The sequence below is a fragment of the Chlamydotis macqueenii genome, chromosome 18 (genome assembly GCF_036417535.1).
Source record: "Chlamydotis macqueenii isolate bChlMac1 chromosome 18, bChlMac1.mat, whole genome shotgun sequence".
In the NCBI taxonomy this organism is placed as follows: domain Eukaryota; kingdom Metazoa; phylum Chordata; class Aves; order Otidiformes; family Otididae; genus Chlamydotis; species Chlamydotis macqueenii.
Window position 1 is genome coordinate 8,711,179 of NC_141573.1, and position 27,703 is coordinate 8,738,881.

The window sequence follows — 27,703 nt, forward strand, 5'->3', positions numbered from 1 at the left end:
ATGGCTTTTCAATAGAGTTGGCGGAGGTGTGTAATACTTATTAGCTAACTCTGCTGACACATGAAGTGGATGTTATCCAGATCTACTGACTAAATGCAAGTATGACTATTAATTGTTTATTTCCCGGAGGAACAGAGTCTTGTCAAACCAAATGCCACTTTCTCAACTAACGTCTCGCCACCTGCCCTTAACCAGAACAGGCAGTCTACTTATCTTTTTCATAATAATGATAATAATGTTAATAATTATCATAACAATGGTGATGACGATAATAATAATAACAGAAACAATAACAACAATTAATAATATCTTTCTTTGAATATAATCTTAGGGCTCATAAGTAAAAAAGGATGAAGATCGTTGGAACTCTTGGATTTGGCAAATGAATGATGAAATCAAAGGTAAGGATGTTGTACTAGCAGCTTGATATATCAGCTGGTGTTTGCCTCTACTCCCCTATACCTGTTTGGGTTGTTTGGGTTCACCCAGTATCAGCACAAGAAAGTCAAGCAGGTTCCCAATCCTAGCCCTACTACTGAGCTGTACAACTGTGTATGAAAGTCCTTACTTCATTGAATTATAGAATCATAGAATGGTTGGAGTTGGAAGAGACCTTAAAGATCACCTAGTTCCAGCCCCTCTGCAAGTGCACGCTGCCAGATCACGTTGAGCTTCTCATCCACCAGCACTTCCAAGCCCTGCTCCTCAGGTCTGCTGTCAATCCATTCTCCACTTAGCCTGTATTTGTGCTTGGGATTGCCCCAATCCATGTGCAAGACCTTGCACTTGGCCTGGTTGAACTTCATGAGGTTTGTATTGGCCTCACCTCTCAAGGTCCCTCTGGATGGCATTCCTTCCATCCAGCATGTTGACCGCACCACACAGCTTGGTGTAGTCAGTGAACTTGCTAAGGGTGCCCTCAGTCCCACTCTCCATGTCACCAACAAAGCTGTTAAACTTCTCCAAGTCTGTCTCCCTACCTGTAAAGGGGGAAATCAAACTAGCTTTTGCATAGCTCTGTGGAACGTCCAGACACCGAAACACAGGGAAGTTAGATGCCAGCATTGCATACAAATTGTTAGTAGTATCAGCTTGCTTGCTCCTCCTTTCTTCCTCCTACCTCTCAGTTATGCAGCATCACACTGTCCTCAAAGTTCACATGATTGAGGGGAAAAAAAAAAAAAGTTTATTTTTCCACGAAGTGCATCTTTGCATGGGCAGATAATAAATGAAGTCTGAAAGTTCAATTAATTCATATTCGTAATTTAAAAATGTACCAGACTAAATCTCATGTTTGAAGGAAAATACCAGAGCAAGAATCCAAGCTATTAAAGCAGAGCAAATTGTTAGCAATAACCAGGCTTGAGGTTTTGTTTTTAATTGAAATCAATTTCCTTAACTCCTGTTTCTTTTTATTACACAGCAGGCTTGGATTTTTTTTTCTTTTTCAGAGTAAAATAAAACTTTTCTAAATATGCTACTGCCTAGAACTTCCATTATAACCCACTATGTGCACAGTGCAGTGGAGTCTGTTTGCGTTTGATTTAAAATCCTTACACTGAGCCACTCATTGCGGATTGCACTGCTTTTTTCCGGATGTTCCCAGATGCAAGCCTGGATAAAGCTTCCTCTGCTGCTCCCTCTCGAGCCACCCTCCAGGAAAGCAGGTTAAAATGAATCAATGGTGCAGGGAGATATTTTTGCAGGCATTCATAAATTGTTGTAGTTCTCCTTCCACCGTGGGGGCTATTGAAGCCCTTCTGGTTAGCACATAATGAAATGCAGAGTCCCTGTGCCGACTGTGTGAGGAAATTTCCCTTTTTTACTTTCCTAGATAATAACTCTTTTGTTTTAACTAATCTTTCACTTCAGGGGTGATCAGATGCATTAGCTGAATGAATCCTATAATTTAAAGCCTTTCCTGCCTGCTTCTCAATGTGTGTTCTGACTCATGTACCTATTTTCACGTAGAGATTATTTAGAGAAGGTATTTCTTTCCCTTTTAAAAATAGCAGCAAGCAGGTTTTTGGACTGAGCCTTATCTGTGTGTACGGCCAGTCACTGGTGCCCAGCTTAACAAAAAGTACGGATGCTAAAACGCCCTTGCTTATGCTTGCTGATGATGTTTGACTACTGCATAAAATGATGGGCCATGAAGATGATGAGAGGGCTGGAGCACCTCTCCTGTGAGGCCAGGCTGAGAGAGCTGGGGCTGTTCAGCCTGGAGAAGAGGAGGCTCCGGGGAGAGCTGAGAGCGGCCTTCCAGTGCCTCAAGGGGGCTGATAGGAAAGATGGAGAGAAACTCTTCAGCAGGGCCTGTTGTGATAGGATGAGGGGTCATGGTTTTAAAATAGAGGTAGGTAGATTCAGATTAGATATTAGGAAGAAATTTTTTACACTGAGGGTAGTGGAGTGCTGCTCAGGTTGCCCAGAGAGGTGGTGGATGCCCCATCCCTGGAAACGTTCAAGGCCAGGTTGGACGGGGCTCTGAGCAACCTGATCTGGTTGGAGATGTCCCTGCTCCTTGCAGGGGGGTTGGACTGGAGGGGCTTTAAAGGTCCCTTCCAACCCAAACCATTCTGTGATTCTACGATTCTATAAGAGGCTGCAATGAAAATATGGATCCTAACTGTGATATTTCCAGACATTTAAGTATTAAAAGATGCATACTAAACCAAAAAGATACAGACACTCTTCTCTTCCTTCAATTCCAGGAAAATGTGTGCTGGGATCTGGCTGACCAGGTCATGGCAAGGGAGGAGGCTGTAGTCACAGCTAAGCCAGGACCTGTGTGCCGCATTCCTTAATATAAATACCACTCATGTATGTGCATAGGATGCATTTTCATTGAATTCCCCCTGTACTATACACCCACGTACTCAATGTGAAGCCATTACCTCTGCCACATTCACCCAGTCCAACCTATGCTCTTATCTAACTTGGTGCTCCCTGGCCAAGATAATTTTTAAATTTCTTAATTGTCCCAGCAAACTAATGATCTCCTAGAGAATGATCTAGTATCTTCTCAACACATCTTTCTTGAACCCAAAACATCTGAGACTCAGCTGCAAAAACAGCCACATGAACCTGGAGTCATCCAAAAAGATCTATTAAAGAAGAAGCCAGATACAAAAAGAACGTGGAGGGAGAAGGAACAGGAGCTAGTAATTTGCATTCCCCTGATTGAAGGGATTTATCTGCATTTCTAGTTAATAAAAGACATTAATTGATTCACCTTTTTCATGGCTGCACACAGAGCTATTTCTGGCTCGAAGAAGCCACTCTTAAATGGAATGAGTCAGACCAGACCTGTTATGTCACCCTGGGACCCTGAAAGATTTGTTAATAGCTCTGAAAAAATCAAGTTGCACCACAGGGCTATTTTCTCCTCAGATATCAAAAGCAGAGGGAAGGTATAGTAATTCTCAAGGCTGAAAGCAATTTTTTTTACACGGTCCTTTGCATTTGACAACCAGCAACAGGATAATCAAAGAGCTTTGCTATCCACAAGACACTTGCATAGAAATCTCAACAGGATTTATCAGTCCAGCTAAATATAATCTCCAGAGACATGGCTCTTAGCTAGGGAAAGTCCTAGCAGGTCAGAGCTCCTCAATTCACTTCCTACAATTTCTTCCAGATTAACTTCGCAAATCAAAAGATTGTACTGAGAGAGTTTCACCGGAAAGGAAGTCTGTATTTTTCCTCTTAAAAATATATAGAAAAGCATATTATTTCACTACACCATTTTTTTTTCTCACAAAGGCACCTGTTTCCTAGCCAGGAATAAGGCTCTTTATTATAAAATGAAATTGCATTGGAATCAAAACTGTTTTAAATCAGTTTGTCTTCAGTCGAGACTTGAGTGGCAGCCCAGGTGTTTCATGTTCCCCTTCTGGGTCACGACGCCCTGCCAGATGACACTTGGAGGAGGCAAAGGCTGCTGTGACAGACGTTGGTGGCTCTGCCGAAGGAGAGGCGGTGATAACTCATGGGATGGAGGCCAGCCAAGGAGCTGACAGAAGATGGTGGTCCAAAGTGACAACGGACATCTATGGAACCTCAACTGTGCCTTCAGACCTCTGACAGAATTTCCACTTTCTATTTGGAAAGGGAATCAGATAGTTTTAAACTGAGAAATATGTATTTTTTGTTTTTCACCAGAAAACCAAAAATATCCATGGAAAAATGTTGACAAATTGAAAGCATTTGTCATTTCTGCTTCTGTTTCCCTGGTGACCAAAAAAATACATTTTTCCAACTAAGACAAAGCCTGCAGCACATAGTCTTGTCCAGTTTGCCCTGATATTTGCCCTTGCTCTCACTCTCATGGTTTAAAGCAGTACAACGGTGGCGGGAGCCTGTAAAATGGGTCTCCCTCTCATCTACAAAGCTGGAGCCTGTTTGCCCTTTTTCCTACCTAGCCAGGACTGTTCACGATCAGATAAATGTCTGTACTGGCCTCATCTTGTTCAGAAAGTGATAGTTATGCTTTGTTGTCTTGTCAGTCTTTGCCAGGAAAAAATCATCACTCAGGGGTGATGATGTGACACATTTTCTGTTGTTTTTTCCCAACCTTTTTTTTTGGTGTTGACATCTTGAACATTCACAGCTCCTGGACATCAGAGGAGCCCATCAAAGGGCTCATCTCTGTGTTATAGGTATGCAAAGCAGAAACCTGGGTTTCTTCTGAACTTTCCTCGCACTGGGTGGTGAGACCAATTTAGCAGCACATGGTTTGTAAATCTGCATGCAGCCCTGGCATGGCATCAGTAGCTGGCTTAAGGTGTAGGGGGGTGGAGAAATACAGACATGTTAAAATCTTTACAGTTCAGACAAATCTGCCTCCAGCCACATTCACACTGTCATCTTTCTTAAGGAAAAAGCACGCTAGAGAAAAAAAGATGTTAACTGGATACCCCTCAAGCCTCTGCTGCCATGGAGCCTGTTGGGAGTATGGCTTTGTGAACCCTCGTAGGACAAACTGCTGGACTGCAGTGTTTTGATTCTCCCTCTCTGAACCAGAAAGAGGGTGAGGGTGTATTTGGAGAAAGCCACCCTTTTTGTGAGACTGTCTCATGTTGCATAAGCAGATAAAGAAATCTTTATTCTTATTTATTTATATCTTCCTCTGAGTGCTCTGGCATCAGCATCCTCCTAAGCCCCACGCCCTGGGTGGCTGTGGCCTTCTGGCTCCTCAACACAAATTTTCCTGCTTGCACATAGCAATCAGTGATTTTGCTGTCTTTTCTTCTCTATTGGCTCCTCAACACAAATTTTCCTGCTTGCATATAGCAATCAGTGATTTTGCTGTCTTTTCTTCTCTATTAGTGAAGACTTACATTAAACCACCCAAAAATCCTTAAAGACAAGAAATTTCTGTGGCAGAGCAAGGATCAATACAAGCAAGATAAATACAGCTTGAGCTAGCTGGAGCTCTCGTACTCCATAACACAAATCTAAAAATGTGAGGCCAGCTACAGATCCGGGGTAGTCTTTCTATAAAGCCATGGCTTTTAACTGTGATGCACTCTGTTATGACTCTACAGAGTGGGCTTCAACTCATGCTGGAGTTTCATGCTCATTTTAAGGAGCAATGTTGCTGAAACCGTCACATCACTCCTCTCCTGCCCTTTGCAGCTTGCTCCCTGCCATGCCTGTCCTCAAGCCAGCACAGCATCTATAAGGACGCATAGTGAACTGATTTAGGTTCAAAGTAACCTGAATTTGGTTTCGTTCAATTTGAATTCTCTAATCTGGCTCATTGTGTGGTCACACCAGTGCAAAGGAAGATGCATTGAGAGGAAGTGAATGGACAGGCAGGGAAAAATTCTTCTCCCAGCTGTAGTTTTAGGGGATGCCATTTTAAACTACACCCAAACCTCGTGGTTTCAGCTGTAAAGTTTGTACACAAATTCTAGTTGGTCATCTAGGCTCTTATGTACACAGAGAAACTCACCTGTCTTATGAAGAGCTGAACCACCGCAAAGATGCCCACCCCTCACTCTTGACCCTGGAGAGTCTACATGACCGGTTAAGACAAAAAGCCCCATTTTTAGATGCTATAAATAAAACAAAATGAATCCCATCTACATGACCAATGAGTGAGCCTCCAAAGCTATTGTGAGCCTTGTAAGGCATGGGGTCACCTGAGAAAGGAGGGTGTACTGCAGTGAAACATGGGGCAGGGAGTAGTCCTAGGTATGAGCTGAATCTTCTCCCATCTTTGAAGAGGTCTGGAGGCTTGACATTTGAGGCATGGGGCTTATCTTTGCAAGAAAACCAGCGGGCATACAAGGGAGGAATGTAATAACCTCATCTGCTTTATTCCTGATGCTTTCAATTCCTGCAGAACAAGGCTGTGAATAGACACAACTCTTGTAAAAGTCTGAGCAGCTGGAAGCTGATGTATTCAGAGGTACAACAGCTCTTTCTTAAGGGATATTTTTTGTCCTTTCAGAACAGAACTGCAAAGACTCAAATAATCAACACTTGTCTGGGAAATTGTCCTTTATTCTGCTCCCCATCAGGCACTCTGGGTTGCTGGCACAGGGTTATCACAGAAACATTGTCCCTGCTGGGCTCCAAACCTCCTCACAGCGCTCTCAAGTGAGAAAAAGTGAACCATCCTCCAAGTCTTGTACCAGGAGTGCTAGGGCAGAGTGTTCCTCTGAGAACTGACCAAGCTCCATGCTACAGAACTAGTGTGCTTGTCCCAGTGCACACCAATACACTAACTGGAAGAGACTCCTAGGCAGCAATGCAACCTGGCGGGTAGTCCTACTCACACTCCAGCTGATGGACAAAAAGGGACCATAAACCACGGCTCCATCACAACGACCCTGGTTCGTTGCAAACTGTGAAGAAAATATAAACACTGCTAAATTCCTGCTGATAAGTATGTCCGAACTGGCATTTGTGCAGACATGGGGCTTCTGCTGGGAATGGTCTCTCGAGTTACAGCCAGTCCCCGCCACTGCAGGGTGATAAAAGGGAACCCAAAGAGGATAAGTTAACCCTGCTTATGCTCTCTCCGTTCCTCTCAAATGCTGCTCAAGATTCACTGTAGAATCCAAGGGAAAAAAGGTCACTATTGCCAGATCTCAACTTCTGCTTATGCTCTCTCCGTTCCTCTCAAATGCTGCTCAAGATTCACTGTAGAATCCAAGGGAAAAAAGGTCACTATTGCCAGATCTCAACTTCACCAGTACTGTTCCCAGATCCCAGAGATCTGGAACAGAAGGCTTTCCAGATGAGATTGTCCTAAAGCCTGAACGACACCTCAGCATGGGTACCTCAGCATCCTCCTGAAGAAAAGATGTTCACTCCTTTGTGCATGAGCAAGTGACCAAGGGAGAATCCAGACACCAGCAAGTCACGAGGATAATCCAGAACCTGTTGGTTTGGTGCAAGGACAGACTGAATAGGTCCCATTTCTGACTGTCTCATCCATGCTGCCTGGGTCATCCTGAGGATGCCACAGATCTGCACCCCCTTTCTGGTATGCTCTGAAAGTCACCTCAGCTGTGTACAGTGGTCACAACTAATGCCACAAGCCAAGGTAGTCACTGTATTGCCTTCTCCCACTCAGTCTCCAGCTTATTTCCACCAAACTACCTTTCTGATCTATGTCTTGTGTCTAATCAATGTTCCAGTCCTGTTCCTACCTCTCCTTCCCCAACTTCAAAATTAAGATCATAATCCCAATTCATTTTATGTCTTTCTTGGGAAATATTGGTGCAGGAAAAGGCTTTGAAAATCTTAAAAAAAAAAAAAAAATCACTGTTATGATTGCCATCCTCACTTCATTGTTTCTTGTGCAGTTGTGCCTAAATATTTCAAGGTACTTCCGTCTCATCTGCATATGAAAAAGCCAGCAGCTCTGAAAGGCATGTTTAGAAAAATCCAGCAGCAGCTATCTATTTTGTTTTCACTCGCTCTACACAAATCCTTGTTCACATCTAAGGGGTGAAAGCTCTGTAATGAGCGTGATCACGGCAGCGTAGAAACACCCTCGAGAACAGGAGGAAGAGCTCTCTTCCGTGGCAGGCTGGAGGGGGATGTGTGACAGAGGCCATGGACATGGACTACCTTCTCTGTCCCAAATCCACCTCACAAACTTTTATCTGCAGCTCCCTCCCAGCACAGACACTTTTCCAGGCACTTTTAAAGTTTTTATTCATATTCTACCTCCTAATATAAACCTCAGGTTATTCTCATCACCTATATTTGAACTGGCTCTATTTTTAGTTTCCTGGTTTAAAATGAATATGAGAACGTGCCTTTTATAGACTGCACACTCTTGGTATCTGAGCATATCTTAAATTAATAGCAGTAACATATACTTTGGAATAAAACTTGTGTTACAGTCCAAACAACAGAGGCAGGATGATGACATTAAAAGAACAGATAAGAGCAGACAAAAATTTGAAGGGCTATGTTTCCAAAGAGAAATCTGTGAGTTGTGTGCATAGTCGTGGCCCCATGTAAAGAGCAGATCTGCTCAGAAATATGATTCTGTAGGATGAGGGTTTTTACCCAGCAGATCTGCATCTCACTGTCTGCACTAACATTTTTCTTATTGTAGCCGGGAAAGCAAGCCCCCAAGCTCAATCTGTCTCATGCATTGTTCACAGAATGTGAACAAACTCCCACTAGCAAAATCTGGTTTGACTCCTAGAGTCAGGAAGCAATTTTCAGCTTGACTAGTAAACTTTTTTTTCTGTCACATTATAAGTGCATTTCTTCCAGGAACATCAGCTACATTTAAAAAAAAAATAATAAAAGAAAAGAACTCTAGTGTATCCTTAATTCGTTCCCAGTTCAGAGAGGGAAATGAACACCGGGAAAGCAAACCCACCATTTTCTCAAAGGGCAGGTGTGCAACAGCAGTATGGTGTGGTCTGCATCGGCATACATAAGTTTATTTTCTGCAGCAGATCCGAGCCAGTGCCATTGAAATCAATTAAAAAAATACCAGTCATTGGCAGAAAATGGGCTTGGAATCAGCTCTTTAGTTGAGGAACTAGGCTGTCATCCAGAAACTGTATGTCAGCTATATGAATTACTGGCAAAACTCCAGTTTCCCTGTTCATTCACTTGATGCTAGGAATATCCAAGAGTCAGAAAAACTGTCACGAAGTGATCTGTTCCTGCTTGAAGGCTTCCTGCTCCACACATCTTCTTGCTATGGGCATTGTCGCATCATTTGCCCCCAGCTGAAAAGCTGCTCTCTGTTTTGCAGCCACTAATTTAGAAGGAGAGTTAGTAAAAAAAAAGAGGTGCTTCTTGCTTTTCACCTGTCAGACAAAAAAATCACGGGTTCAATCTAACCACCAGTCTCAGAAACTGCCACAGACCTGGGTTCTGGCAGCTTTACTCCATGAGAGCACCAGTAGCAGCCTCAAGGCACTGCATGGAAATTATGGCCTCATCCAGGAAAACCTCCGGAGAAATCACCATGACTGCCTTTATATAAGGAAATAAGGGCACACTGCTACGGTAAGTGATTGTGGGGCATCTGTTGTCAGGAGCATGATGGCCACTGCATGAGGGATTTCAGGACCATGGGGAGTTTTAAAGCCACTGCCTGAAGAGTGTGGATGACAGAATGGGTTTTCTCCAGTTCTGAGGAGAAATGGAGATGCTGTCAGCAAGGAAACAGCTGTCCTAGCAACAGGCAGGAGCCGAGCAGTAGGAAGGGGCTCAGGTCTCTAAAAGGGGTGCCTTCTGACACAGCTGCTGGGGGACTCAGTACTATGAGTGCATCCTTCCCAACAGACGATAACTTTTAGGGCACTTACTGATGCCTAAAAGAGAGCACGGAGTAAGAGTGCAGAGCTGGCTTTGGAAAGTCCAAGCAAGAAGAAAATCTCATCTTAGCCCTCTCTCACTTCCCAACATAATCTGCTCTTCTCTATAGGGTTTCTTGGGGAATCTACTGGCCTTACCACCTCTTGAGAACCTCCAGGTATCAAATCATCTCCATCTTCAGGAGAATGACAGAAGAGGGATGCCCATTTCTTCTCAGGTCCTGAGAGGATTGTGGTGCTTTGACTCAGCTGCCTACCCAGGCCACAGCAGCAGAAGCAATTCCTGCCGCAAGGGACTGTAAATTCATTTCAGCCTCAAAGCAGTTACACAGGACAATGTAGTACAGTTACTTCTCTCATCTCGTCCCCACTCCTTGGGAACCCCACACTTTTTGTTCATGGAGAACAGTAGCAAAGTTTGCACTCACAGACTTCCCTCACCTATAAAGACGGTATGCTACAACCTGATTTCATAACCTAAACTCAATCACAGCAATGTCACTCTGGCAGGTGGGAAATTGCTGAGCTCTGTCTCTCCCTGAGTGCACAAAGAGTAGCTAAACAGTTAGAAACATCTTCCAGCTAAAGCAAGACCTGACAGAGAGAAACTGCTCCTGCATCCTGGCACAGAGTGAAGAACAGAAGCAGAGCAAGAGCCATTGGTCCTGCTGGTGACCTCAGTCTGTGACATCAGGACTGATGAAATATGAAGGCTCTCTCTACTGATAGAGAAGGATTTTGGTGCCTAGCTGAAAGTACAAGCCGATTTTAAGCCAGAGAGGGTAGGAATCATCTGGCTTCACTACAGACCTCTAAAGTGTCCTTGCAGCACCAGAAATGGAAGATTAATGGCTCACTGGCAAACGTCACCAGCATTCGTCACTATGAGACAATCTACATGGAAGGAGGTTCTCAGCCTATGGGATTTGCCCTGTCCTGGAAGAGTAAAGCAGCCCTTCCTGGATGCAAATACAGGTGATAGGACAAGAAAAGGATGAAAACATCTACATCTGCTGTCTCTGAACCAGCAGAACAATATGCTAACAGCAGCAGGAGGCCTTACACAACAGCAGATCACAGTTCAGCTTCTGTAATTTCAGCTAAGGCTAGAATAAGGGCCCAACACACTAAAAGCCACAGCTCTTGTGCTTAGGCAAAGAGCATTTGCCTAAAGTATTATCCTTTTGACTGCAAAACAACTGCAGTAGGAAAGCCCTCATTCAGCTGTTTTATTATGCACCTCTTTGAGTATGGACACCAGACCTGTAGCAAAGACTTGGCAGTAATAAACAAAACTGACTTTGGAAAAATAAGAAAAATTCCTCCAGCTGAGGGACAGAACAGGAATTAAATGACTAGAGAACCACAGCTCTGTAAAAGCAGGTCTGGGACAACAAAGTGATGTTGCAAACTATGAAACTTAACATTCCTACTTCAGATATTCAGCTGTTACACAACTGTAAATCCAATACAGGAAGGAAGCAGACATCTGAAGCATGTTTCCCTCTGGTTTGTCCCCATCTAGGAATTGTGGTTCCCATCTTCAACCTGTGGCTTTTAGACACTACCACAACACAAAGCAGTCACAGCCAGGGGCCCACATGCTGTCAAGCGATGGAGATTAATCTGTTTCAAAGAGTTGAAAAAGGCAATCAGTAAAGTCTGTCTCTCAAAGACTGTCTGCAATTACTTTTGTGGCATTTGTTGTATAAAGCTGCTACAATTGTCCACAGTTTTATACTGACTATTAAAGGATAAACTGTAGCTCCTAGGAACAAATCATTTTCCTACGAGTGAATGCCATATCTAGAAAGTAAATCTGGAAAGCAAACCTGGTCCCTGTGTCACCAAAGACATTTCTCTGATGATGAGCCAATGTTCCTCCCAAGAACATCAGAAGATAAACGGTATATAACATACTGGTTTTGCTCTAGCAGTAGATTTTTGGGTGCACCCAAGCTCTTCTGTAGAACTCTGACCATAGGATTTGGTTGTTCTGGTGAGATCACAGACGCTTCAGAATAACAGATCCCTCTGAGAAGTCCCCTATCTGTATCCAGGAATCTCAATTTTTTTCATAATATTTAAATTTTTTATTTACAGTCTGCAAACACAATTAAGACCGAATGCTGATCTGCTAAGGAAACAATATGCCAACTCTAAGGCTGATTTCAGTTAAAACTCCTGTCTGGGGAGAAAACCAGCCTGAGATGCTCAGTGACATTGTAGCAGGAAATCATAAGGGTTTTTATACATCGGTTTTTGATAATAAATATAGAAAAAGACATTCTTCAAAGAAAAGTTTGTGGCATGCAGCTGAAGCTCCTGGTTTCATAGACAGCTGGGCTGTAACTGCCAGCTTTTCACCAGCTTTCAGCTCAGTTTTCAAAGGTATCTGCCAAAATATCGTGGAGACTTGACAGTCTCTTTGTGAAAGGGCATCCAATAATAGGCAGAGCTTTTTTCTTCTCCTCTCAGCTATTGTAATTTATTTTGATATACTGTTAACACACAGCAGAAAGAAGAGACATCCGCTCTAGAGTACTAGATTATTGAAAACCACCCATGAGAGCTCAGCAGAGTGCTGGATACAATGGAGTTTGTAGGACAAGGAAGTGGGGAGCAAAATAATTCACTGACGACACAGCGAATGAGTTGAGTGATAACTTCTGTGATTTGCATTGACATGGAAACATAAGGCAGTGGCAGCAGTGAAGGCTAGTTCCAAATTCCTGTGCATGCCTGGGTCTGTAAAGGAGACCACATGCTGAAGTCAAAACCTGGAGATGCCCCATGGCCTTTTGCGAAGTGCTAGGTGCAAATTTAGTTCCAGTATCACATATTTCACTCCTAGTTGCCAAAACACATTGCTAATCCCAGCCTGAATGTCCACATTCAGAAAGGCACAGGGTGGTCTTTCCCTGGCTCAGACAAGATTCTGGGTCTAACTGTCCCTCAGCGAGAAAAAAGAGGCAACCCAACCTGACTAGCATCCTTTCTTCCTACCTCAGTCCTGTCTGCGTCCTCCGGGAAGCGTGTTTTATCAGGCCAAAGTAAAAATGCCGTCAATCGGCTGAGGCGGTGAACAATATGATCTACAACAGACAACAAGTGTCTCCTCACACGCACCGGCGAGGCTGCCCACCGGGGAAGGTTGCTTTCTGGCTGCAGGAAGCCGTCTCCATCTAATAGCTGGCTATGGAGCAACTGTGGGCTTCTTGCCACAGGAAGCTGGATCTCCTAGCTTAGCAGCGATCTATGTGCTCCGCGCCCTGCTTGTGGTCATTTTTGTGCTGTTTCCTTAATCAGCTTGAGAAAGGCTCTCAGATCAGCTGCCAATCCTCCTGCTACTCATTGCTCATAGCGTGCGACACACTGGCTCGGAAAGCCAGGTTCCAAAACAGTCTCTCTAGGTTGTGCTTTAAGCCAGGTTTGTGGCCAGTTTGTCTGAAAACACGGGCATGAACCCATCACCTTAGTTATTTCAACGTACTTTGCAGCAGGCGACCCCAGGGAGTGATGTGTTTTTGCTCACGTTCATCCCATTCCTTGCCTACAGCAGCGACATGCCACACAATTGCTGCGGGCATCGGTATGGTTTCCACGACCTCCCACTCTCCTCCCACCCGGCTATTCAGAGGGCTATAAAAAAAAAAAAAAGAGCTGTCCAGACTCTGCTGAGAAATGGCCGGTTGCGTCTGAAGTCGATTAAATAATTCAGAGTGGGTTGAAATGCCCTCTTGCATAATGGAATCTTTCTGCAAAGCCGTGAAGCGGCTTCTACATCCCAATGATCCTATTTTTAAGTCAATACAATTAAGTGTCAGAATATGCAAGAGTTGAAATTAATCCGGAATCAGAATGCAAGTGATCTTTAGCACACACACTGCAAGACACCATCAAAATCGTTAGATATTATCCAGAATGAACATAAAATGATTCATTGGGATGCAGCAGGCTCTGGCTTGACATCCATTGATACGAAATGTCTAACAAGTGTTTAATAAGAAAAAGGACTCAACATACCTAACCCTCAATTTTTACATAATCTATTCCTGGTGTGTTACAGATGCAGGTATGAAAAAAATGACCCTTCATCTCTCTCTTGCCCTGTACTAATGATTCTGTTGCCAAGTGTGGATTACTAATGATGGGGACAGGCAGTAAATTCCATCTTGGAGCTGATTCACTGCCTGTTTTGTAGCTTCATTGGGCTGATGCTGCTTGCAACAGATGTAATCCAAGACCCAAAAATAACAAATTAAGGGTATGAACCAGCACTTTGGGAAAGAAACTGGAACACAAGGCTGCCAGTCAAGCGACAAGGAGCCAGTCATGACAGCAGAGAACCAGGGCAGTGTTGGAGAGAGGAATCAGAATCCTCAAGCTACTAACAATGATTAAATTAATAAATCTCTTTCCTCCCATTCATCTCTGAATCATATTTACGTGTCAACAGACCAGTAAAACCACTGTTTCCTGAGCTGATGTTCGTAAAAGGGGCTCAGGTTGAGGTCTCCTAAAGGAAGAGCAGTGTGTGTAAAGAGGAACACGTACAATGTGTGTACAAAGGTGGTACTGATGTCAGCCAGTATGAACACCCAATCCTGTTCTACCACCTCGTCTCATGTTCAGTCTGTATGCAAAGCTTGCAGCATGCGGAATATTATAAATCCACTGAGGCGCCTGCATAAAGATTAGTTTGTGTACAGCTATGCCATTTATAAAATACAGAGCCTGTCACAGATATTCTTCGTCTTGCAGAAAATCCAGTGAAGGTGGGAAGAATGTGCAAATGAGGGAACACAACGGGTGGGTAGATCAAGACATTTCAGGAAGGAAATTACCTGATCATCATATTGACATGGGATGTCCCACAGCCCTATTATCATCAACAAGCTTTTCTAAGAGTCACACAAACACAAACTTGGCAACGCTGTCTTGGGCAAACATAGATGTAGTAATTTACTCTGTGCTTTCTCTCTCTGTACAGAGGGAAGGCATTACCTTCCCGTGTGCGCAGCAGAGAAACAGCCGGGGAACGTCTGGAGCTCCCAGGGGAGAAAAAGATGAGAAAGCGGAGCTGCCGCCCACCTCAGCTGGCTGAGACACCGAAGCAGCTCAGGAAGATCTTGGTTGCTATGTATGATCCAGAGCTGCATTTGTCCTCTTTCACATTTGCCTTTGTAGGAGGTTCTCTTATAAACAAACACAAATGTTAAACTGTCAGATAAAGCAAGCTGTTGCTTTTACTCTTGAAACTTGTCTTACAGTTTCAGACTCCAGAGCACCCAGGCAGGCAAATCTCACATTCAGGCTGTAAATCTTGCCATATCTGCATCAAATATCACAGGATAAAACATGACTGTGGGTAGCTTTTGTTGCTCAGTCATCAGGCTGGCTTCTCTACACCAACATCGTCTTCGCGTTGCCCACACTGCAGGATGCTGGAGCAGCTCCACAGAGATGCCAGCAGCCATGTAGTCAGACTTCAACAGCCACATCACACCAACTTGGATAGACGGCTCATTATGCTTTTTTCCTGCCTACTGGCACTGCTGGAGAACACCCCAGCTGCAAATTTTAGCAGCGTACTTGAAGAAAAGAGACTCCTGCAGATGCCCTAACTCAGAGCACACCTCCCAGAGAATCCAGGAACAGTAAAGATTTGCAGCCTTGAATCAAACGCGACAGGTTCCCTTTCTGAAAATGTTATTGGGCAGGCTGTGAGGACACTTGACTCTTCCTGAGTTTTCCACAGACACTTTTCAAGTTGCAGCCCTCCCTCTGCACCCCCTCAAGGATCTGCCATAAACTTACAAGAAACTAGCAGATTGCAGGAAAAGTCCTGTTGACCCTGCAGCAGAGGAGTCTAAAACCCCATATTCCTCCTGCCTCACTGCCCTGTGAGCCCTAGGCACTCAGTTCAACTGGGAAATTATGTTTTTCTAGAAAAAAAAAAACACTATTTTTAACACTATTGCAGAGTTACCAGGAAAATAAAGAAGTGGATTAGTGATGAAGTGAGTTTATAATCTGCTGTACAGAATTTCTACTGCTGTCACAAACTGGTGAAATACAAGGAGCCCAATTCCATTCAGAAACTATTTTCAAGGTCAGAGGCTGGTAGTAAAAAAAAAAAAAAAAAAAAAAAAAAAAAAAAAAAAAAAACCACACCACAAAACCAAAATTAAATTAAATTTTTACCTGAAAACTCAACAACCATGATCTGAAGCAGTTAATCTGGAGGGAATTTACTGCTCTTCAAGACTTTTTCACTCACTGTGGTTGGGTACCCACCCATCCGAGACTAGCGAGATGCTCGGAGAGACAAAAGGTTGAAGAAGTTGGCTTTAAATTGGGTTAGTTCACAGAGGGATGTGATAGTGCCCATCTTTGGTGCTTCTACTTGTTTCACTGAACTCTCATAGCAACTACCACAGCAATATCAGCTACTCCTGTACACTCATTTAGAGATGCTGGTGTCTCGCAAGTATCTCTACATGAAACTGAAGGCTACTACCTCAGAGTAAAATGTCTAACTTCTGACTCCTGAACATTAGATGAGATTAGCCCTGCCATGTGCCTCACCACAGAGACTTTCTATGGCCTAATGACTTTGTATTCATTCCTAGATCATCACAACAGGCTGACAGTAAAGTCTTTTACCATGGTTTGAAGAACACACTATGTAGTGATTTTATAGACTTAAATACCAGGCAGTGATGCATCGCCCAATGGAGTGTCATAGAAGAACCATAAATCACAATCTTGCAGGAGCTTGTGGATGTCAGACATGTGAACATGCTGATTTGGTATCCATGGTAGTTTGGCATGTCTCACATCTTTGTCTTCTGCCCAAAATAGATTAGTTCTTAAATATTACTCAGCACTTGGAGTTCTGCCACAGCAAAGATGACAGTTGAGAAAACACCAGAAATGTGTCTCCCAATGCAAAGAAATATTGAGATAAACTTCATTGGCTTTGTTCAGTCTAAAAGCAGAACCCTCTTCCATGGTGTGGAAACAACAAGGCAGGCTGAGGTTATTTGGCTGATGGTAGCTGAGGTGGAGATTTTAACACGTGCAGTGGAACTGAAATAGGACAAAATCTGAGCATGAAGCTGCTCAGGTAAAGCTCAGGACTGTAACCCTTGCTGGAGCACTCACCTCTCCTGTCTACATACACAACTGGGTTGCCAGTTTGAACTGAACACAGGAAATATCTCATGTAATATTTACAGAAATAAGCAAATGATACAGGGCATAATTGTAATGATAGAGCCCCTAAGTCATTTGTTACATCCAAAGTCCCTGCTTTCACAGCACAAATAGGCAATCAATTATCACAGACATTTATACATTTGCACAAGCAAACAAGGCAGTTTGCCTGCAGAATGTGTGGAGATGTTAATCACTTGCACCAGTCATGAGTGGGCGTGTGAATTTACCATTAAGAAGCTAGAAGTTAGCATTATGGTACTGTTCAAATAAAATGTGAATTTACAGGTAGCTGAAAAGTAAATTCAAAGGCCAATCCATTATTTTATGTCCATAAACAGCCAAGATAGTTTAATTTCTTCAAATAATAAAAGCCTTTTGTTCACTTTGGAAAGCACCACCCTGTTGGAACAGGTGATATATAAACAGCCTGAACACCCATTGCCCATTCTCCCACCTTCCCAGGGATAGGAAATGTGCTCTGTGGGGCTTCCAGCAAAGCCAGGGGAAAAGGTGTGAAAACCCCTGGGCCATCTACAGAAGAACTGAGCCACTAAGACTTCAGTTAAAGAAGGAAAGCAGGTTTATTCTTACCTGGGAAGAAACTGGGAAAAGTATATTGTACAGAAAACTGCTTGAAGATAATTCAAATGTTTTGAGATAGAGGCAGGTTTTACAGCCCTGCCCAGGGTTATCCATGTGTTTGATGAAGGTAATCAGGACACACCACTCTGTAGACCATGCCTTTACTGAAGTACACCTGCTATCTCTCCCTAAATATACTGTCAGGTCTGATGTGATACGACATGACTGTAAAACTCCTTTTGGATGGGGAGGAGAAAGGGAGACCTTGTGTGAAATGCCATCCATGAGTCCTTCATTGAACCATTTCAGTTCCCAGCCCACCTGAAGGTTCATGGTGGTTTTCTCTGCTTTCCTTCCACCGGTGCAGTGCCAGGCTGGAATTGCAGGGTATTGTATTACAAGTCCCACGGGTGCTGCCTCAGCCTCAGTAAACTTTATTTAAGCACACACAGACATACACAGACAATATACATATATTTGTTTCTTCTCTGACAGTTCTACACGACCAATACTGCTTTGGATGACACTCGTGGAGAACTTGAAAAAGTGCAGGAAATGTACGAAAAAATAAAGGTCTTTTAATAATTTGTGAGTCACGGTCATCCACAGAAACAACACAGGTGCATTCAACCAGGTGAGCACATGGACACATCTCCACATACAGTACATTGTGTCTATATAGGTATCTCCACATACATTGCATCTATATAAATGTACAACAGTCTCAGAAGTCAGCGGGACACAAAACCAGACAAGTACTGGCACGGCACATGCTTGCACTCCCAGTGTCGCAACCCACTGCCAGTGCACCAGTGTGACTCGGTCAGGGTGTGGGTGTGAACAGAAAGATGCTCCAAAAACAGTCTCACCGTGCACTATAAAAACTCACCAAATACGCAACAACGTCATAAAATGAACATTCATCTGGGGTTCTGGTGACCAGCTACTTTGAGCCAAATCTCACAGCTTTTGTGTCACCACAACTCCTGGGATATACGGTTACTTATCTATTATAGCTACAACTGTCTCTCAGCACATATTTTATATACAGTACATATACACAGAACATACACAGAGCAGTATATGTATATTTTTGTGTTTTCATGTTTGTACATTATATCACAGATTATACGAACACATAAAATATATGTTTTAGGACCTAAAAAGAAATAATTTTATAAAATATTCATAATATGCTCCCCAAAAAAGCCCAGAAGTCAAACAAAAGAAATCCAGAAACGCACTCTTGAAGTGTTAACTGCCTGCCCTTGGACAGCATTACGCTCCTTCCCCTTCCCTTTAGGGGTACAGCAGCACAATGGTGGTTTGCAACCATGCACCCAGGAAAACACAAAACAGTATAAATTGTTGAACTGCAAAGACAGAGTGGAGTCTGGCCGTCCCACTCTATTCTCTCCCACCACCTCCCTTGCTAGGATTTAAAAGGTTCTGCCAGGAGCACAGTATTTTACCTGCAGCAATATCTGTTAGACTAAATCTACTGACTGCAGTCCAATACTGTTATCTCATAGCGCTTAGAACCCAGCTTCTGAGTTATAGCTTTTTTTATTTAAAACAATCTTTTTATTTAGCAAAAAATTGTTTCCACTGTACCCTTCGTGTGTCCTCTTCCTAATGTGACAAACCCGGAGGAGATGAAATTATGGAGATCTGGTCCTCCGCTTCGATAAATATCCTTTCCATAGTGACCTGCCAAGGAAAAGAAAAGAAAGAAACCTTTATTCAGAGTGTGTGTGTGTGTGTGTATATATATATATATATGCTATACAGCCCCCCTGTCACCCTCAAATACAAGTAGTAAGGTCCCACCACATGGTTACATTACCAATGGAGCAGAGGGTGCAACAGAACATTACAGCTACAGCAGCAAAGCCTTATTGGTAAAGATTTACAAAGAACAATTGCATATTTTGGTAACTGCCAAGGAATGAACAGATTCTGACAGGGGAACCACTAACGTGCCAAACACCCCAATCTCCGGGAAATTTGATCATCACTGGCTCAGATTCAGGTTTACTAGGAGCAGCCATCCCAAGGAACTGGTCTCACTCAAACCTTCAAGACTGAGGAGGCTAAAGGAAATCAGAAGAGATGTGGCTTTAATTCTTCCCAAATCCAGTCAGACCCCTGGCAGCATTCACCTCCCACTGGCAGAGATTTTGTCTCAGCACAAAAGTAACAGTGCAAATACCACTCTTGTCCAGACTGAGCCCAAGTCTGCATTAACAGTACAACAGTAAACTGTCTTTTAGCTTTGATTCACCCTGGTCCTTGAATAGTGTCCCTGGATAGTTTCTCAAGTGCAATAGTCTTCTGCAAAACACTTCCTAAGAGTTTTCTCAGTCCATAACAACAGAGTAGGTTCAGAAGACATCCAGGTTTTTAATATTTTAATATATTAATAAAGAAAAAGGTCTTCTGCCTCCCTGTTATCATGCAAAGCTTTGAAATGAGGACAGATAATTTTTCAGACACCCTTTATCATCTCCTCCCTTTTTCTTATTGTTAATTTTTCTATTCCTTTTATTTTAGAAAGGGGCAAAGATAAAATAGGTGTGGGGGGTGGAAAGCAAGGCAACCTCAGGGGCCAGGAATGCAGCTGCCTCCCTGTTAAGTCTCCATCTTCTCCACAAGCCCATGATGCATCCTTGTTCTTCTGAGCCACAGTGGCTGCGAGTCCAGCACGGCAGATGGTCCAGCACACAGCACTGGAGCAGCAGAGCTGAGTCAGGAAGGTATGGGGAGGGCCAAATGGGCATCAGGGATCCAGGTGGAAATGCAGTCTGGGGCTACTTGTGTTCTGGCTGGCTCGCATTGCCTCTGACAGATGCTACAGCCCTTTACTGTTTTTCAAACACTGAGAGCAAATGCTGTTTGTTCTCACACACTTTCAGGCAACGCTGAAAACTAATAAGAACAGAGACTTTGAAATTTCATCAGTTTGCAAAGTTTTCCTCTTTCCCTTTCAGCCGGTCATTCTCATCCCAGTATCCCGGCAGCTACTACTGATTTTGCAGGCTCCTGTCATCACAGTCCACTTTTCCTATGAACAGGCTGAGGGTAAGCACACCACCAAGGTCTAAATCGTCCCAAAATGTCCCACCGCTCTGCCCCGAGATGGATCTGAGCAGGCTCCAAACCCCACTCCCCATTCAGGGAGGACACGAGCAGGTGTCTGGCCAGGAGAGCCTCGTACACTTTGCCATCACATGAGCATGCTGAAGATCCTTAGAGGATGCTCACATACAGCAGGCAGAAGATGCTGAGATTTCTGACAAATGTAGTAGAAAAACCATCCTACTCCCTTACCTCACATATTTTTTTCTGGTGAAGGTCAGTCAAGTGCTCCCTGTAAACTTCTCAAAACATGCATAAAGTGTTTCTACAGGTTTGGGAGTGTTAGCAGCAAGACAGTTTCCTTCTTACAGTTATAGTAATGCAAGGTGGTAGCAAAAAGCTCCAAATGCAGAGGCAGCCACCCATAAATCAGCTGAGAAAAGAGTTTCCAGAAAAAAAAAAAAGAAAGAAGGATTTTCTGCTTCAACAGGAAAGATCATGGGCTTTTTCTCTCTTCTTCCTACCTAGCTCTTGCAAGCTCTGGCTGCTGTGTTCCTGGAAAAGGGTGGCAGAACTTGCCTCTGAGTCCCTGGAAACAATTCTTGCTTCATGAGATGTTTGTTCTTGTCCTGAGAAGCCTGCAGAGATGGTTTGTGGCTGCAACGTCCAGTTCACTTTCCTTTTCTCTATCACTTTTCTAAAACATGCTGCATTTCTTTCTTTCCAGTAAACCAATTTTTGTTCATATGCCATCAATTTCTATGCTCCCAGGTCCAGCTACTCTGCTGACTGACACACCATCAGTGCCATCAATTTACTGTTTTAAACAAGGATAAAAGAAACCCACAAATATATACTGTTACCTCGATCTGAAATCGGCTGTCTTGTGTCCCCTTTGGAGAATTTAAGACAGAGATCAAGAAGAGGAAGCATATTAAAAAAAAAGCGCAAACATTTACTGGCAGATTGAAGATTGTTCATCAGCCATTTGCTCCCTGAACCTTGCTCTGCCCCCTCTTTTAGGGCACAGTAGTTAAATTAAAACACTCCTGTGATAACAACCAATTAGCATTTGGAAGAAGAGTTATGATTTCCCATGAGAAACTTGAATTTGTAGACTTCAAGTAACATGAGTTCTCCCTTTTTACAGATACATTATAGGATGCTATGTTTGTTTTATACATTTTTTTTAATCCTTGCTCACTTGTGATCATTTCTCTGGGCTTCGAAGCACAAAAATGCTGGTACACAGCTTTTAGTTTTAGAAGCGCCTTGGGGGCTGCTGGTGGGCCAAGCTGGGTCTGCTTTCCTCCTTCCAGCCTTCACCTGTGTGTTCTCACCTAACTGTTGAGACTCCTTCCACAGTTGGTGGAGACAAACTGGCCCTATCAAAAGGGGGTTCAGCCACGAGCGGAGGTGAGCCGAGATGCTGATGGAGATGCCTGTCTTATGGGCGAAGAAGGAGCCCCTGGACCTTATCCAAGATGTTCCCTTTTAGTAGGCTGAAGCTGAGCGTTACCCTGCCATTCAAGGCAGAAAGGGCTTCTCTTCAAAACCCTGCAAGGTTCCCCTGAGCCCTTCCTGGTGCTGGAGGCTGCACCAGCCCCAGCATGGTGTGTGTCCCCTCGCAGGGCTGCCTGGCATGATCAAGGCACGGAGCTGTGGCAGAACCCCAAGCACACAATAAAACAGAGATCTCCGAGCTAAATCCACTACATAAAGAAGGTGGGGACGGTTTGATGTGTCTTGTGCCTGCCGTCTACAGGCATTATTCACATCGCTCTCCCTCCTCCTCCATGAGAGACCATATCAAGGCAAAGCTGCCTTTTGGTGTTGTCTTTCCCTGGGAACACACACAAGACATTCCATGGGCTGCAGCCATCAGGGAGCTGAAACCCAGGACCCCGAGGCTGCACTCAAGACCTAAAATAAGTCAAATTGAACAGAGACAAGTGTTGTGAGCAAGGCAAGGCAGCCCAGCCCAGCATACTCATGTCCTCAGGCTCCCAGCACGAACTTTCCCTCTTTTAGGGCTCCCTCCCACTTTGGGTGGGATCAGTCCGCCAGTTTTCCATATCCAGGTGTCCCACACATTAACTTTTTCTGGGCCTTGCCAGTAGTTGCATAAGATCACAACCAGTGTGACCATCCCACCAGCCACCAAGCAGACCAGCATAGTGGCTGCGTCCCCTCCGCGCGCCGCTGCACCCCTGTTCGTGAAGGGAGTCACTCTGCCTGCGAAGCACGGGGCGGTCTGTGAATGAGAAGCGCTGTAGGGAAGCCAGATTTGCTTACGATGGAGTCTCACAACACACACTACTTCCAAAGCAAAGCATCCACCCACCCACCTGATCTCGTGGCATGGAACGTGCTATCTTTTAATACAGTGTTTCCGTAAAGATTTAGCATCTCTAAGGTCTACTTCTCAGTTAGGATAAAATTTAAAATACTGCTTCAGAGCAGTTTCTGAGTCCCTGGAAGAGGCTTTTCCTGCTCTCGCACTCCCTGTTCTCACTCACACTCATCCCTGTGCTGTAATGCATGTAAACCCTCAGGCACACACAGGCTCCCAGGCTTTTTCATTAAAAGAAATGAACAGGACTCCAGCAAGGCTTTCTGTTACTAAAGCAAATTAAGACTAACACACAACTTAAAATTTCCAAAATAAATTGAAACAAGGTGAAACACGATTTTTTTTCCCCCCCTCTCCTGTGGTTATAAGGCACAGCGCAGATGAGTGTTTTGCCTGCCACACAAAGGCATATTCTTCAGGGCATACGGCTCAAAGAGGGAACATCTCATCACAATGGCATCCTGCATAACACACATATGGAACAAACTCAGTCACAAACAGCAATTACAACCCCAGCTCTGATTTAGCAGAATTATTAGAGCTGAACTAAAACGCTGTTATCCACCTCTCGGAAACGTTATTACCGAGTACGGATTACATCACCCTGAGAAGGGCAGACAGGGACTGGCATGGACAGCCTTCTGCACCATACACTCTGGGATTCTGATCTCATCCTTGTCACAAATTTCCTTGGGGGAAAAAAAAAAAAACACACACACAACCAAAACTACACCCAGAGATGAATCCCCACATCCAAACCCCTCAGCACAAGCATTATTTTCAGACAGACCTCTGTAGAAAATAATACTTTTTTGTGGGGAAACCTCCCCCCACCCTCAGCCTACCTGCCTTTACTGCTGCTCATTTCTGCTGGAGTGATTCTTTTGGGGCTAATTTATACATACAAAAGGACCGAGACAAAGGGCATGAGCTGCCAAAACAACTATAAGGTGTTGCAGCTCTAAGGTGTTGGGTGAGCACGCGACAGACTGCTCTGCATCGCCCTATCCTCTCAATCAAATACAATCATCTTTGAATGCAAGGGGAGTCAGTCCAAACCAGCAACCCTGCCAAAAATATGCCCACTTACTGCACAGCAGACCAAGCCAAATCCAGCGCAGTGAGCTGCATGAGTCCAGTTTGTACTCATGTATCTTTCTCACATCGGATAGAACACAGAAAGTGAAGCTAAAGGCTGTGCTGACTTTCCTGATAAGTGACCAAGGGAACATCTCCTTTCATAAATTGTGTACTCCATTAGTTACAGCAATTGTCCTTGATTTTTTTTTTTTGCAACCTCTCTACAAGCTGTAACAAGCTGCAAGAGGCTTCAGGAAACACCATTTTGGGGTTCTGTTAACTTAAAAAAAAAAGACTATGTGAAAGTAAAGTACAGGGCTGCAGTGCTAAAGAGTCTCGCCAGCAACATGCATTGGGGATGACAGAAATACAGTTATGAGTTTATATTCTGCTGAGATGTCTAAATAAAATTCCTTTCAGAGATAGGATTAAATTGATAGGAAAATAAAATGCAGCACCTCTCCAAGGCTCCAAACGCACGTGCTGGTTAGCAGAAAAACCTGCTGAAGTACCTGGCTTGCGCAGGAAGCAGCTCTGCTCCTCTGGTCTGCTTCTCATCAACATATACAGCTCTACCAAGTAACACACCTGTCTTGAAGGATGCTCCAAAGCTCCACAAAGAGCAAACATTTAACCCCCAAAAGCCAAGAAGGGACACTTTGCCTCTACTGTACAGCACAGGGAAGAGACCCCATGGATGTTCCACATTATGCAATCAAGGAGGAGGGGTTCACACAAACAACAGGCTTCCCGGCTTACTGTACTGAAGCTATTCCCCTTTGCACAGAAGGGAAGAAGGAAGGAAAAGGGACTTTGATTCTTATCCCTTGAGGATATAAGGACCCCTTTCCATCCTGTGTGCAATTATAGCAATGCCATCACACAAAACACAGTGAAAGCATCAATACTGGCTAAGATCTCTACAGAAAACTCCGCCGGTTGCAATCCTTGCCCACTGAGTACAAGCAAGCCACCACCAAATCTATAAGCAACCAAACAGACTTGGGGCTCCCATTCAGAGATGTCTCAGATACTTAAAAGCCCAGAGTGACTGGAAATCAGTTGTTCCCGTTGGTATTAGGGAGAGCGGCACTGGCGCACGTCAACACTTGCAGCATTGACATTACAGCTCCAGGACCACACACAGTTAGTATCAGATCAGACCTGAGCAGGGCAGGAGGCATGACTGGCTGCCAGAGGTGCTCTGTGGCAGCCTTGTATTTAGGTGATCCTTGCAGCTTAAACTGTCAAAAGTTAATGATAAATCAACCCTTAATCTGTCTTCTGCATCCTTAAGTACACCCTGTAATTGTACAGCTAGTGATACAGAAGGAGCTCAAGCTTTGTATGACTCAGGAGAGGAAGAAAGTTTCTTTTTTTTTTTTTTTTGACTGGGCCATGAATCAGTTCACTTATCCCTAGTACTCACACATTCCTGCTTACCACATAACACCCTCTCACGGAACACAGAGACAGAGGACTGTTCTGTGATCCCGCTGAATTCTGTAGCGGAGAAACAATCTCTGTGGGTTGATTTAAATTATTCTATACGGAGAATATCAGTCCTGATTAAACGCTGCAGGTTTTCACAGTAATGTGTATACAGCTTTATCAAGTTTAGTGGTCAGCCTGCTCACCCAGCTCTCAAAAGAAGCAGTTTCAATTTCTCTCCCTGCCAACAAGCACTCGAGGCCATGTCTCTCCCTTCCTGGCAAGCACCTGAGCACCAGGCTACAGCTTTCCTGATCCCTGCCAGGTGGGACCCACAGTCCATCCTTTTTCTACGCTAGACCAATAAGTTGAGTGCTGACATTACAAGTGTACTTATTCCCAGATTCCCCTGGTCTGTGAACCAGGAGAATTTGGTGATATCCAAAAGTATTTATTTGTACTTAAACCCAGTCCTGCCTGAGGAAGGACTGCATATCTCTCAGGCTTCAGTGCATGAATCTCTACTGGTCTACTGGTAGATAGATAGTCTTTGGTGATTCTCCCTGTTTCCACCTATTGAACAGCAGTAAAAGAAAAAAAAGAAGAGAGGAAAAAACAGCACTTCCCTGGAAGAAATCCCCAGGGAGCAGTTGCAGGGGTGTGACAGAACAGACAGTGGGAGATGCATCATCAAACAGCCACTGTCTCCATGATGTTTCTTTAGCATGACAGACCTGGTGGCAGCTGGCGTAAATGCTGTGGCTCTGCTGGCTGCCAGGTGCTCGCCCTTCCATGTCTAAGTGATGTTGCTGTTGCAGCCCAATAAACATGAATTTTGCTATAACCAGTGAAAATCCCCAGGGTTTGTACTGGCCCAGCAGCGTGGGGTCTTGAGGCCAGCCTGGGCTTGCCTGGACCTGAGCTGCTTTTGGCTTGTTTTAGCTGTGACAGCAACACAGGGTCTGTCACCTGGGTGGGCTCTGGTCTGAGACCAGCCTGTGGCAACAGCCTGGGAAAGCCAGGTTGTCCCTGGTGACACTGATGACCCAACCAGGGAGACATGGGAAGAGTGCACACAACACTAGAGAACCAGGGTGAGTATTAGCAAGTTTTACAGACCCATTTTAAAGGCAGAACAAATGAGTTTCTGTATTAATTTCAACTACAGGTACTCATAGTGTTGTCACTATTTCTTGTGTTTTGATTAGAGTGTTAAAACACCAAATAACTAGCAATACACTTTCAGCTCCACATATGAGGTGAGCTCCCTTTGTCTATGTAGGATTTTGAGTCTAACCCTGTACCTATGAAGTGTCATCATAAATCTGTTTCCCTTCTCCCAGTACTAATTCCCAGATCAATATGGAAGAAGCTCAAAAGTTTCTAGCCAGAGAAAATGCCAGCTTAGAGGCACATAAAGTCCTCTGGATGACACATTTAGAGAAACTGTCTTAATTATCTCAAATATCCTGGCTTCTTTCCCTGTAACAGTGTTAAATTCCACGGCACATGAGCTCTCCCCAATAGCGTGGAGCAGGTAAAGGCTGGCTCCACAAACCTCAGCCCCACAGAACGTCCTGTTGGTAGCACACCACCACGCTTTACTGCTTGCTTGTACTCTGCTGTTTGCTCCCATTGCCCCTCGTTGCTGAAGTGTCACAGACAATGCAGCACAGGGGCAAAATGTGCTCACTTCCTTATTCACAAGCTGAATTTCTTACTTGCTATCAGAGCTAAAAGCTTCACTTACTGTGACAAGTTTAGTACTGCTCCTCCTCTCCATAGGAGACTGGGTGTCTCTTCCCCTGTTCCTGGTCAGGGCTATGCTGGATTTTAATCCATGTTGGTGCAGCACCAAGCACTGAAGTCATTATACCTTCAAGCTTCTCACAATAAATTGGTGCTATTAAGAAGTCACAGCTTGAAAGAACATATCTTGTGCTCTCCTTTTAATTGAGGTGACCAACACAAGTGGCAGAGCTGCTACAATTATCCCCTGGTGACCTTAGGTAACTCCAGGTAACCCAGGGTATCTGAAGTGACCTAGATGCTGGAGGTACTCATGACTCAGACATTTCACTGTGTTAAGGGAAAGGGGTGAATCTCTGCTTCCTGAGGACAACCCACATGCCCTGGCAATTCA

At 44.1% G+C, this 27,703-nt stretch overlaps 1 protein-coding gene across 1 annotated transcript in view; it reads right to left on the minus strand.

The window, feature by feature from the left end:
- SHISA6 (shisa family member 6) overlaps nt 1-27,703 on the minus strand; it is a 222,218-nt gene that overhangs the window by 148,074 nt on the left and 46,441 nt on the right. Inside the window, exon 3 of the mRNA XM_086762397.1 lies at nt 19,233-19,328. Within this exon, the coding sequence (XP_086618523.1) occupies nt 19,233-19,328 (96 nt within the window). The remainder of the gene's footprint in view (nt 1-19,232; nt 19,329-27,703) is intronic.